Raw genomic sequence first — 12,912 nt, forward strand, 5'->3', positions numbered from 1 at the left:
TTTGCTGGCTTTCCAAGGAGTTTTGGTCACGTCAGGAAACCTCACCTCCTGGGCTAGCGTCCTACTGTTTACTGACCGCTCCATGTCCCTGGTCAATGGCTCTGGAATCTCACTTACCTCTTTTGTCTCAGGGATCATATTTCTATGATGGGAGATTTGGTGCTACAAGACCACTCCCACCTTGCCCTTCCCCCTTTGGGGTATATTGCTTTTTTGTTTGTTCATCTGGATCAATTGTGTTGTTATTCAATAACTTTTTGAAGATGTGATTAGTAGGACATTAAATCTGTAATTAATGTTTTATTGCATTATTTTATTACATTAGTACTGTTTAACAATGAATAACTAATATCTACTTATTTAAAACTTCTCTTAATTTCTGAATCCTAAAACATTTATTAAAAACTAGTTGAAATAATTAGCAATTTCAGCAAAGTTGCAGGATATAAAAAGCCCACCCAAATCATCACCATTTCTATGTAATATCAAAAAACAGCAAAAACAAACAAACAAACAAACCCAAATCTCAACCCAAAATCTCTTCTCAGAAGGGAAAGAGAAATTCCATTGAAAATAACTGTAGACAGTATAAAATGCTTAAGCGTCTACCTGCCAAGACAAACCCAGAGACTATACGAACATAATCACAAAACACCTTTCACACAAATAGAGAGCTAAACAATTTGAAAAAATATTAATTGCTCATGGGTAGGCTGAGTCAATATAATAGAAATGGAAATATTACACAAGCTAACTTATATATTCATTGACATGTCAATCAAACTACCAAAGAATTATTTTATAGAACCAGAAAAAATAATAACAAAATTAATCTGGAAAAACAAACAAAAAAACAACAAGAGTAACAAAGGAATCAATGGGAAAAGGGAAGCAGGGCAGCCTAGCAGTGGCAGATCTCGAACTGTCTTGCAAAGCAGTAATCAACAAAACAATATGGTACTAAAAAATAGAGTGGCAGATTATTGACATAACAAGTATACAAGACAGTAACAGTACCCTTGTGTTCAATAAACCTAAAGACCCTGATTTCTACAATAAGAACTCACTTTCTGACAAACATTTCTGAGAAAACCAGAAAGCATTTTGGAAGAAACCAGGCATAGACCAACGTCTTACACCATGTAACAAGATATAGTCAAAATGGAAAAAAAAAATTATATAAATGGTGGTATCATAAGTAAAGTAGAGGAGCATGGAAAAATGTGCCTGTCAGATCTATGGATGTAGGAGAGTTTATGGCCAAAGAAGAAATAGAGGAGATTACAGGAAGTAAAATAATTTTGATTACATAAAATTAAAAGCTTTTGCACAAATAAAGCTGAGAGCCAAATTATTTATTTTTTCTCAATAGTATTTAATTTTTCCAAAATATGAAAAAGATAGTTTTCACTACTTTCTATTCCAATTTTTTCTCCTTTCCTCTTTTACTTTCCCCTCCTTGAAATAGCAAATGATATTGTTTAAATATGTGCAATCATTTAAAACATACTTCTATTTTTTTTCATGTTGCACAAGAAAAATCAGCCCAAGAGGGGAAAAAACATAAAAAAACCAAACAAGGCAAAAAATGCTATGCTTCCATCTACATTCAATCTATATAGCTTTCGCTCTGGATGTAGATGGCATTTCCCATTATAAGTCTATTGAAACTGTCTTGAATCATCACATTGTTGAGAAGAGTCAGGTCCATCACAGTTGATCATTACATAATCTTGTTACTGTGTACAATGTTCTCCTGGTTCTGATCACTTAGCATTATCAGTTCATTTCCAAGCTTTTTTGAAATCAGCCTGCTCATCATTTCTTATAGAATATTATTCCATTATTTTTATATACCATAACTTATTTAGTCATTCAATTTCCTGTTCCTTTTCCGCTACAAAAATAACAGCTGCAAACATTTTTGCACATGTGGGTTCTTTTCCCTCTTTTATGATCTCTTTGGGATACAAACCCAATAGAGACACGGCTGGATCAAAGGATATGCATAATTTTATAAACCTTTGAGCATAATTTTAAATTGTTCTCCAGGACAGTTGGATTATTTCCTCTTGTGATGAAGAGAGCCATCTACACCCAGAGAGAGGACTGTGGGAACTGAGTGTGGATCACAATATAGCATTTTCACTCTTTTTGTTAGTGTTTGCTTGCATTTTATTTTCTTTCTTATTTTTTTCCTTTTGATTTGATTTTTCTTGTGCAACAAAATAAGTGTATAAATATGTGTGCATTTATTGGATTTAACAAATATTTTACCATGTTTAACATATATTGGATTACTTGGCATCTAGCAGAGGGAAATGTGAACACAAAGTTTTGCAAGGGTTAATGTTGAAAAATTATACATGTGTATGTTTTGAAAATAAAAAGCTTTAATTTTAAAAAATGGTTGCATAATTTCAAAAAAGCTTTAATTTTAAAAAATGGTTGCATAATTTCACAATTCCACCAACAATGCATTAGAGTACCAGTTTTCCCATCTTCCCTCTAACATTTATCATTATATTTTCCTGTCATCTAAAAAGTATGAGGTCTCTCAAGAGTCTTAATTTGCATTTCTCTAATCAATTGTTTAGAGCATTTTTCATGTGACCAGAAATGGGTTTAATTTCTTTGTCTGATAATTGTCTGTTCATCTCCTTTGATCATTTATTGAGTGATTTGAATTTTTATAAATTTGAATCAGTTTTCTATATATTTTAGAAATGAGACCTTTATGAGAAACACTGGCTGTAAAAATTGTTGCCCAGTTTTCTGCTTCTCTTACAATCTTGGCTGCATTGGCTTTGTGCAAAACCTTTTTAATTTAATACTATCAGAATTATACATTTTATATTTCATAATCTCTAGTTCTTCTTTGGCCAAAGATTATGCTTTTCTCCACAGATCTGAAAGGTAGACTAGCCCTTGTTCTCCTAATTTGCTTATCACCTTTTATGTCTAAAGCATGAAGCCATTTTACCTTATCTTGGTGGAGTTGTTGGTCAATGCCTAATTTTTAACCATAATCTTTTCCAATTTTCACAGCAATTTTTCTCAAACTATCCCAGAAGCTGGAGTCTTTGGGTTTATCAAATACTAGATTATTAGAGTCACTGACTATTGTGACTTGTGTACCTAACCTATTCCACTGATCCATTACTTCATTTTTTAGCCATTACAAGATGGTTTTGGTGACCATCACTTAAATCTGATATAGTTAGATACCTTTCTTTGCATTTTTCATTAAGTCCCTTTATATTCTTGACCTTTTGTTCTTTCAGGTGAATTTTTTTTATTTTTTAGCTCTATAAAGTAATTTTTGGCAGTTTGGTATGGTACTGAAAAAGTTAAGTAGAATTATCATTTTTATCATATTAGCTCCATCTACCCATGAACAATTTATACTTTTACAATTGTCTAGATAACTTTGTGTGAAAAGTGTCTTGTAATTGTGTTCATATAATTCCTGGCTTTGTCTGACAGCTAGAGTCCCAAAGATTTTATATTGTCTACAGTTGTTTTAAATGAAATTTCTCTTACTATGTCTTACTACTGGGTTTTTTGATTACAAAAATACCAATAATTTATGTGGATTTACTCTACATTCTGCAACTTTGCTAAAGTTGTTAATTGTTTTAAGTAGTTTTTAAACTGGTCCTCTAGGATTCTCTTAAGTATGCTATCATATAATCTGCAAAGGGTGATAATTTTTTTCCCTCCTTACTCTATTCTTCTTCTCTCATTGCTAAAGCTACCATTCCTAGTACAATATTGAATAATAGTGGAGATAATGGACATCCTTGTTTCTTCCCTGATTTTATTGGGAATGCTTCTGGCTTATCCCCCTTGTATAAAATGCTTGTACAACCAAAATTAGAAAACAGGAACTGATGAAAATCATTTCAGCAAGTTTCTTTGATAAAGGTTTCATTTCTCAAATATATAGGAAACAGAATCAAATCTATAAAGATAAAAACGGCTCCCCAGTTAATGGTAAAAAGCTACAAATGGAGTTTTCAGATGAAGAAATCAAAGGTATCAATAGTTACAGTAAAAATGCTGCAAGTCAATTATATAATCATAAATTAGAGAGATGCATATTAAAGCAACTCTGAGGTGCAACTCTCTACCCTCATATCTATCAAATTGCCTAACGTGATAGGAAAGGAAAATAACGAATGTTGGAGGGGATGTGGGGACATGTGAACACAATTGCATTGTTGGTGGAGTTGTGAAATTATCTGGCCTTTCTGATCAGATCAGATCAGAAAAATTATTTTTATTTTTTTGCTAAGGCAAATGAGATTAAGTGACTTGCCCAGGGTCACACAGCTAGGAAATGTCAAGTGTCTGCTGGTCATATTTGAACTCGGATCCTCCTGACTTCAGGGCTCTGTCCACTGTACCACCTAGCTGCCCTGCATCCAACCTTTCTGGAGAGCAATTTGGATCCATCCCCAAAGGGCTGCACTCTTTTTGATCCAGCAATATTACAACTAGGACTGTATCCCAAAGAGATCAAAGAAAAAGGAAAAGTTCTATAGGTAGAAAAATATTTATGGCAGTTTTTTATAGTGGCTAAGGCTTGGAAATTGAGGGTGTGTTCATCAATTAGGGAAGGGCTGAACAATCTGTGATAATAATTGTGATGAATATTATCGTGTTATAAGAAATGAGAAGCAGAATGATTTCAGAAAAACCTAGGAAGATTTACATGAATGTGATGCAAAGGTGAGTGAGTTCCAGAACCAGGAGAATATTGTACACAGTAATAGCAATATTGTACAATGATGAACTGGGAAAGACTCAGGTATTCTCAGCAAGGATCCATGATGAAAAATACTATCCATCTCCAGATAAATTAAGATAAATTCTTAATACAGATTGAAGTACACTTTTAAAATTCTGTATTTATTTTATTTGTGCTTTTCTAACACTAACCCTAATCTTTTAAATGGCTAATATGGACATTTTTGGCATGATTTCACATGTATAAATTTTCTTTTGAACAACAGGGAGAAGGTGGCAGGAAGAGAATATGAAATTTGAAATTTTTAAAAAATGGTTGTTAAAATTTGTATTACATGAAATATTTAACAATTAAAAAAAACATATTTACATGGTTTTGGGGTGTGCCTTGGGGACAGAATCACAGGCATTTTATACCTTTCACATTCTATAGTTAATTTCCACAGAATTCCTCTTTCCATCTCTTCCTGAGTTTTACTGGTAAAACAGAGAAAGGATGAAATCCATGGGTTTATTTGATATCCTGCTACTTGGATTTATGGAGCAAACTAATTTTTGTTGAATTTCAAAAAGGGATTATTATGTTTCATCTCTACAATCCTGTCCATTTGTGATTACTATCCTAGAAATATATTAAAATATATTAAATAAATAACGTATTAAAATAATAACAGATAGCTTGGCTTTGCGTACCTGGGAAGGCCACTGGCATTCCTTTTTCTGCTTTTTTCATCCCCTGCTTAAGGAACTATATTGTTCTTATTGGAGGAGTTTGGTAGGATGCCTTCTGTTTATGCCAACAGAATATATAATAGGAAAGTTAATGTTTAAATGTCTGATAGAATACATTTGTGAATCCATCTGATCCTGGTCATTTTCCTTTGAGACATCAATGACAGCCTGTTTGATTTTTTTGAAATTTGAAATTTAAATTGGTTAAAATCTTTATTTTTTGTTCTAGACATCTTGTATTTTTTTGTAAATATCCATCTGTTATATTGATCAATTTGTCTGTCCCATCCCTGGGGAAAAATCCCATAATTTCCTTTGTTCCCTCTTATTTGTTGTGAAATCTCTATTTTCATTAGAATGACAATTTGCTTTTTCTCCTCTTTTAAAATCAAGTTAGCTAAGTTGCTAATTTTGTTCTTTAAAAAGCTTTTAGATTTACTTAGAAATTTAAATTTTTGTTTATTCTTTGATTTTTAACATTTCCATTTCTGTGTTTAGTTTTTTATTGTTCCTTTCCTATTTTTCTGTTATTATTTTTAGTTGCAATCTCACTTCAGTGACCTGTTCTTTTTTATTGAGGAAAGTGTTTAGAGAGATAAACGTTCTTCTACGGATTGCATTGGCTGCCTTCCAAAAATTGTCTTATTGTTGTATTTTGTGAAATTATCTATTATGATGAGTTCTACCAGTTATTTAAGACTGCTGAGCCTATATTCAAATTTGGATTCTTTCTTCCTTGTGGATGATTATGTGACTTTGTGATGGCCAAAAAGTGACTTTGGCATTTTATGCTTCCTGTATTTGCTCAAGTTTTCAATGTTCTGCAGCTCGGTCATTATAATCTAGCATCGTTAGACAGTCAAGTGCTCTGGACTGGAGTTCAAATATGGTCTCAGACTTTACTAGCTGTGTGACCCTGGGAAATTCACCCTGTTTTGCCCTATTTGCCTCAGTTTCCTCATCTGTTAAAGGAGCTATACAAGAAATAGCAAAGCACTCCAAGTATCTTTGCCAAGAAAACCCTAAATAGGGATGTGGAGAGTTGGACACAAGTCAACAGCAGCAGCAGCTTTTCCCAGGGGGGTCAAGCATAGCTGAGAATGTGTAGGCCCCAATGTCCTGTCTAACTCCCCCCCCCAATTTTCTTTAGGTCTTTAATCTTTTTTCCTGGTCCCTTTTTGTCCAATTCTCTGGTTGTGGGAGGGGACAGGGGGCTCTGCCTCTTTGCCTCCATAATTCACATCTTTTCCTTTAAGTCAGTAGAGGCTTTCTAAGGGGTGCACACATAGGAAGTCAAGAGTGGATCAGAACCACTGTGGTTATCAAATTTGAGCCCTCGGGGGAAAAAAAAGGCCTGAAACAACTAATGATGAAGGAAAAGCAAATGAAAACAACTCTGATGCTTCACATCTGTCAGACTGACAGAGATAAGCCAAGGCCATGGCAAGGCAGGACCACCGAGGTACTGTTGATGGTGCTGGGAATGGGTCTGGCCGGTCTAGGAAGGTCAGGAGTCTGTTTCTCAAGATGGGCCCCTTGGCTCAACTCACTGCCCCCAAGCTCAGAGCCTAAAAAGCTCAGAGAAAGGTCTGGATGGACAAAAGAATTTTATAGCTGCTCGTTTTGTAGAGACCCCAAAGGAGGTGTTCATCCATTGAGGAACAGCTAAACAATGATGGCCCACGATTGCACTGCCATATTATTGTGCCTTAAGCAGCAAACAAAAAGCAAAATAAACAAGTTCCAGGAACTTGGGGAGATCTGTATGCATCAATCCACCAATGACCCCCCTCACTAGAGGTCTCTAGTCCATGCAATGACCTATCATAGCCAAAGGGATGGCCATCTCTGTTGACTGCATGTATTTACTACAAGCCTTTCATTTTCATTATCTCCTCTCTCCCCTTCCCTGGGAGGTTGAGAAGGGATATAGGGAAGGAAGGAAGGAAGGAAGGAAAGAAGGAAGGAAGGAAGGAAGGAAGGAAGGAAGGAAGGAAGGAAGGAAGGAAGGAAGGAAGGAAGGAAGGAAGGAAGGAAGGAAGGAAGGGAGGGAGGGAGGGAGGGAGGGAGGGAGGGAGGGAGGGAGGGAGGGAGGGAGGGAGGGAGGGAGGGAGGGAGGGAGGGAGGGAAGGATTAGGGAAAGGGGAAGTGAAAGGAGGGAAGAAAGGAAGGAAGAAAGAGGGAAGGAAAGCTGAGAGGGAAGGAGGAAGAAAGGAAAGGAGGAGGGAAAGAAGGATTAGGGAAAGAAGGGAGTGAAAGGAGGGAGGGAAGGAAAGGTGGGAGGGAAGGAAGGAAGGGAAGGAGGGGAAGGAGGGAGGGAGGATTTGCAGAGAGCTTTATTACTATGATATTAAAGATGCTACTGAGAAAGCCTTAGACATGACCCATCAAGGGCCGGCACCTCAGATACATGCTGTCCATACTAGCTGTGTGACTGAGGGAATAAATCACTTCACCATTCAGTTCACCATCCCATCCCCCCCCCCAAAAAAAGAGCCCAGAAGATGCTGAATGAGTGGCTGCCCATCAGCTTTGGGGGAGGGAACTCCCTGCCTGGGAGATCTCCACCCTGACTTGAGGTGGGGGTAGGGAAGGGAGCTGAAAGTCCTGGGGTAACCCTATGGCACTTTATTCCTCTTCCTCCATCGCCTTAGAGTGGCCCTGAGGAAAAGGGATGATTCAGTGTTGGTATCCCGAGGTCCAGAGACCAGGAGCTCCAAGGGGCCATCTTTTCGGGTCCCTGTGGATGGCAGGCTTCCATGCCAGCCGGAGGCTGAAGCTCACTTTAGCCCAGGTTGGTATTGGGGGGGGTCTTCTTGGTTTGCTTTTAGGGTCTGGGACCAAAAAGAAAACCGAGTCCCTTGGCCTCTGGGGAAAGCCTGGGCTTCCTCACCAGGATAACAACATCCCTCGGCTGCAGAGGTGGTCAGCGGATCTAATCTGTCGGAACTAGCAGCTCCTTCCCTGCCTTCCAGGCCCCTGGGGGAGGGGCTTCCTCTGCCCCACCCCCCCTGCCCTGCCTGGGCCCTGGCTGCCTTGCCCCGCTCCACCTGGCGCGCCCCCTTCCATCTGTGTGCCAGCCCTGTCTTCCAGTCCCTCCCCTCCCTCCTCGCTGCCTGCCGGATGAACCGTTGCATTGCAAGTGGAGATGGGGGAGCCCTTGTGGAGGACCAGGGTGGGTGGAGGGGACACACCAGGGAAAGACCATCGCTAGAAAAGGGGGTGCCGAGGGGGAGAGACAGGCCCTCCCTCTCCAGGGCAGACGGAGTGTCCAGGGCATCTCCAGTCTCCCCCCACCCCCGGCCCACAGCTTCTTCAGGACCCCCACTCACATCATGAGTTCCGCTTGCCAGTCCTTGTCCTCCTCGTTGATCTGCTCCAACACGCTGACGATCTGAGCCAGGCTCGGGATCAGATACTTCCGGTGGCTGGGCTTGAGGAAGGCCCTCGCCATTTTCCAGTAGAGGACGGAGGCGTTAAAGACCAGAAAATAGTACCTGGGAGCAGCCAGGTCCAGTCACCGCCTAAGACTGGCCTGGCCTCGCCCCTCCCCCGGCCCCACCTCCGTCTCACCCGGGGCTCCTCCTCTGCGCCCCGCCCCATCCCACCTGCGGCTCCTCCTCTGCGCCCCGCCCCATCCCACCTGCGGCTCCTCCTCTGTCCTCCCTTCCCTCCTCCCCCGCCCGGGACTGGCCCCAAAGGTGCTGTGGACACAGCGCCCCCAGGGAGATCTCACCAGCGTACCTGCAAAGCCGCTCCGCTCAGAGCAGGCGGCCCTGCGCCCACCAGAGGGGCACGGATCCCCGTGGGGGGCACAGACCCCCGTGGGGGGGCACGGACCCCCGTGGGGCAGCAAAGCCCCTGCTGAGCGGGCCAGCAGAGCCCAGACCCTCAGGCACTCCCCAGGAAGCCCGGGCTCCTTCCCTCTCCTCACCTGGGATCTTCACTCCCAAACTTGATGGCTTTCATGTACTGAGCCACACTCTTTTCAAATTCATCCTGAAATCCCCCAACAGATGTAGAATTCTTGTTATTACGATTATCATGAGCACCTTTCCCACAGTGACTGCAAGCTTCCCGGTCCAGCCTTCCCCCTGCCTCGAAGCCCCCAGGCTCCCAGTCTGGTTCTCAAAGGCTCTGAGTCCTGAGTCCAAATTCGGCCCCAGCTGGAGCTGGAAGCTTCCCTGTATGTCTGGCCCCGGGCAGCCAAGGGCCCTGGTGGGCCCCAGCCCCGTCCCTCCCCAGTGGTGTGGGGCTGACAGTCCTCCTCCCTCGTCCCCCAGGACCTCTGGAAGGAGCCCCTCCCTCAGCAGGGCCGAGTTCCGGGGCCCATGACTTGTGGCCACAGAGGGTCAGGAGGGCCAGCTCCCGGGAGCCCCCCTTTGGGGCCAGGGCCGCCTCCCTTGGGCCAACGGGGATGGGAAGGGGTCGGGACTCAAAGCATCCCAAAGCCACCAGGTTCCCAGATCAGAGGCCGAGGAAGGCAGGGATGACTACAAACACGGACCGCAGGATGTCCCAGGGCAGGGGGGCGGGCGGAGGGGGGGAACGACCCAAGGGGCCGGGGCACCGGGCGGGAGTCGGGAGGCGTGCCCCTCGTGGGAGGGGCGTCCAAGGCCCCCCAAGCAGGGGTGATGGTTCTCACCAGCTTTTCCATGGATTCGGGGTTGTACAGCTGGGCCTGGCACAGGTAGGCTCTGCCCCTGAACTGGCTGGGCAGCGGCTTCCCCTTGAAGTACAGATTCACGCAGTCCTCCGTGATCTCCGGGAGCTTCATCTGCGGGAATCCCCAGAGCCCCGACCAGGCCCGGGAGCTGGGTCACAGGGGCGGCCCCGAGCTCCTGTGAGACCCCAGGGACCCCTCTGTAAAATGGGTATAACAAGAGCCCCCCTCCTCCCGGGGCTGCTGCGCGGACCCAGCAGGGACGGAAAGGGCTTCAGGCCCCTCGCCCTCGGACTTCTGCTACGAGGGGAGTCGGCGGCTGGGCTCCGGCGAGTGCCTGGCGGGGGCGGGGCCGGGGCGGGGCCGGCTCACCTGCAGGGCCTGCTCGGCGCACAGAACGGCCAGCTCCAGGCTGAAGCTCTCCGAGCTGTCCAGGGCGCACTGGCCCTCAGCCGCCCCCTTGATCAGCTGGTAGGCTTTCTTCAGGGCCTCGACATCTTTCAACAAGGACCGCGGGGTTCCAGCCGCAGGGATGCCCCGGCCCACTTGGGACCCACGTGCCCAGCCTGCACCACCACGGGACCCCCCAACTGCCCCCCTCCTCTCCCCATCTCCGCACCCCCGGCTCTGACCAGCGCGAAAACCGTTATCCGCTCTACGCTGTAGTTCCTCTCACAGAATCCCTTTTTCTCCTCATCCCCAGAGGTAATTCTCCATAATTGTCCCCCCCCACATTGGGCCCCGCCTTTTCCTTGTTCCCCACTCCCCTTTCCCCTCCTCTGCCCTCCCCTCGACTACTTCCTTTCCCCTCTCCTTCCCCCACTTTGTGCTCTGCCTTTTCCCCCTCCTCCTGATCCTTTCAGGCCCCTCTCCCCTCCCCTCTCTCCTCCCCTCCCCCTCCCCTCTCTCGTTCTCCCTCCCTTCCCCTCCCTTTTCTTCTTTCTTCCCCTCCACGCCTCTTACCTCCACGCTGTTGCGCATCGTACAGGAGCTGCCTCACGGTCAGGTCCATCTTCTCCGAGGTCAGGTGGGGGGCCTGTGGGGAGGGAGGGCGGACGGCCGCCCTCCTGGGAGTCACTAACTGACTGACCTGTTCCTTCCAACTTGCGGAACCCACGCCCCAAGGCCCTCGGCTCCAGCCAGGGTCGGAACTCGCCCCCACTCAGCCCCGAGATGAGTGGCCAATAGGGGGTGGGGCCGGGCCAGTGGGCGTCTTTGGGCTCCCAGGACCCCAGACCCCTCCTCCATGGAGCCCCCTCAAGTCAATTAATTACGCGCAGTTGCCTGGGTGGTGTATAAGGTTCGGGTCCCAGGAAGCCGGAGCAAACCGTAGCAGCAGCAGCAGGCCGGACAGCGTCCCTCCGTGTCCTGGCAACGGAAGGGGGGGTGGAGGCGGGGCGGGTCTGCGGAAGGCCCACCTCCTGTCCTAGCCAAGTCCTTCCTATCCTTGAAGATGAAAGTACGTCGGGGGAGTCTCAGCTCGGGCCCCACGTAGTAGCCGGACGCAGTCCTTGAGGCTCGCAGTCAGAAGGGCCAGGCAAAGGCCCGCTGGGCTGCTGTGGTTGTGCTGTGGGTAGGCCTCCATCCCTCCTGCCTCTCACAGGACAAGCAGCTGGGCCCAGTGGGGGGGGTCAAGAAGTCCTCAGATTGTTCCTATTTGGCGGATCCCAGGCTAAATGCCGGAGTTCTCTAGGTTTCTCTCAAGTCAAGATTGAACTTGCATTTATGAAGCCCCTCCTGTGTGTCCTACTGTGTGCCAGGGGAGAGTCCTAGCTTTGAGGAGCTCACAGTCTCCTGGGTGTAGATGTACCAAGGTTCTAGGAAGCACCTAGATGAGATAGAAGGGAGAGAATTCCAGAGAAATGGCTCCAAAACATGGGCCCCAGCAGTAAAGGGATGGGAAAGGCTTCCTGGGAGAATGAGGGGGTTTAGCTGGGACTTCAAGGGAAGCCAAGGGGCAAAGATGAGGAGGCAGAGCATTCCAGACATGGGGGACAGAGAGAAGGCAGGAAGTAAAGAGTCTTATTCAGGGAACACCAAGAGGCCAGTGTCCAACGGTGGAGAGTATCTGGTGGGAAAGTATGGCATAAGAAGACCGGAGAGGTCCCCAAGGGTCGGAATTAAGAAAAACCTGAATACCAGAGGACAGCTCGTTTGTTCCTCCAGGCAACAGGGAGTCACTGGAGCTTACTGAATAGGAAGTAACATGTTGAACCCGAGCTTCAGGAAAACCACTTTAGTGATTGAATTGAGAATGGATTGGAGCAGGGATCGGAGGATAGGAGGCAGGCAGACAAACCCACTGAAAGCTACTGTAAAAGTCCAGGCATGAGGTGATAAGGAGCAGTGGGGGTGAGTGAAGTGGGAATGGAGACACAGCAGAGAAAGGGGAGTATTTGAAATTTGTAACGGGAAACGGAGAAGAGATGCTGCAGAGGTGAAATGGACAAGAGATGGTGTGGAAGTGAAATGGACAAGAGATGGTGTGGAAGTGAAATGGACAAGAGATGGTGTGGAAGTGAAATAGACAAGAGAGGAAATAGAGAAGAGATGCTGCAGAGGTGAAACTGACAAAAGGTGGTACAGAAGTGAAATGGACAAGCAGTGAGTGAGCTCACAGCCTTGGCTACCACTCGTGTGTGTGTGTGTGTGTGTGTGTGTGTGTGTGTGTGTGTGTGTGTGAGTCCAGGAGCATCTTTGGTGTGGAGTTTGAGGACTAGGAAAAAGGCAGCAGGGAAGGCAAGAAGAGGCTTCAATTGAGTAAT

At 45.4% G+C, this 12,912-nt stretch overlaps 1 protein-coding gene across 1 annotated transcript in view; it reads right to left on the reverse strand.

Annotated features, from left to right (window-relative positions):
* Window positions 1-11,576, reverse strand: part of CFAP46 (cilia and flagella associated protein 46) — a 111,517-nt gene extending 99,941 nt beyond the window's left edge. Inside the window, exons 1-6 of the mRNA XM_074297216.1 lie at window positions 11,422-11,576; window positions 11,111-11,183; window positions 10,520-10,644; window positions 10,130-10,261; window positions 9,419-9,483; window positions 8,817-8,981 (exon numbers count right to left, since the gene is read on the reverse strand). Coding sequence (XP_074153317.1) covers window positions 8,817-8,981; window positions 9,419-9,483; window positions 10,130-10,261; window positions 10,520-10,644; window positions 11,111-11,159 — 536 coding nt within the window. The 5' untranslated portion in view covers window positions 11,160-11,183; window positions 11,422-11,576. The remainder of the gene's footprint in view (window positions 1-8,816; window positions 8,982-9,418; window positions 9,484-10,129; window positions 10,262-10,519; window positions 10,645-11,110; window positions 11,184-11,421) is intronic.
* Between the last annotated feature and the right edge of the window lie 1,336 nt (window positions 11,577-12,912).

Source organism: Sminthopsis crassicaudata, chromosome 2, assembly GCF_048593235.1.
Source record: "Sminthopsis crassicaudata isolate SCR6 chromosome 2, ASM4859323v1, whole genome shotgun sequence".
Classification (NCBI taxonomy): domain Eukaryota; kingdom Metazoa; phylum Chordata; class Mammalia; order Dasyuromorphia; family Dasyuridae; genus Sminthopsis; species Sminthopsis crassicaudata.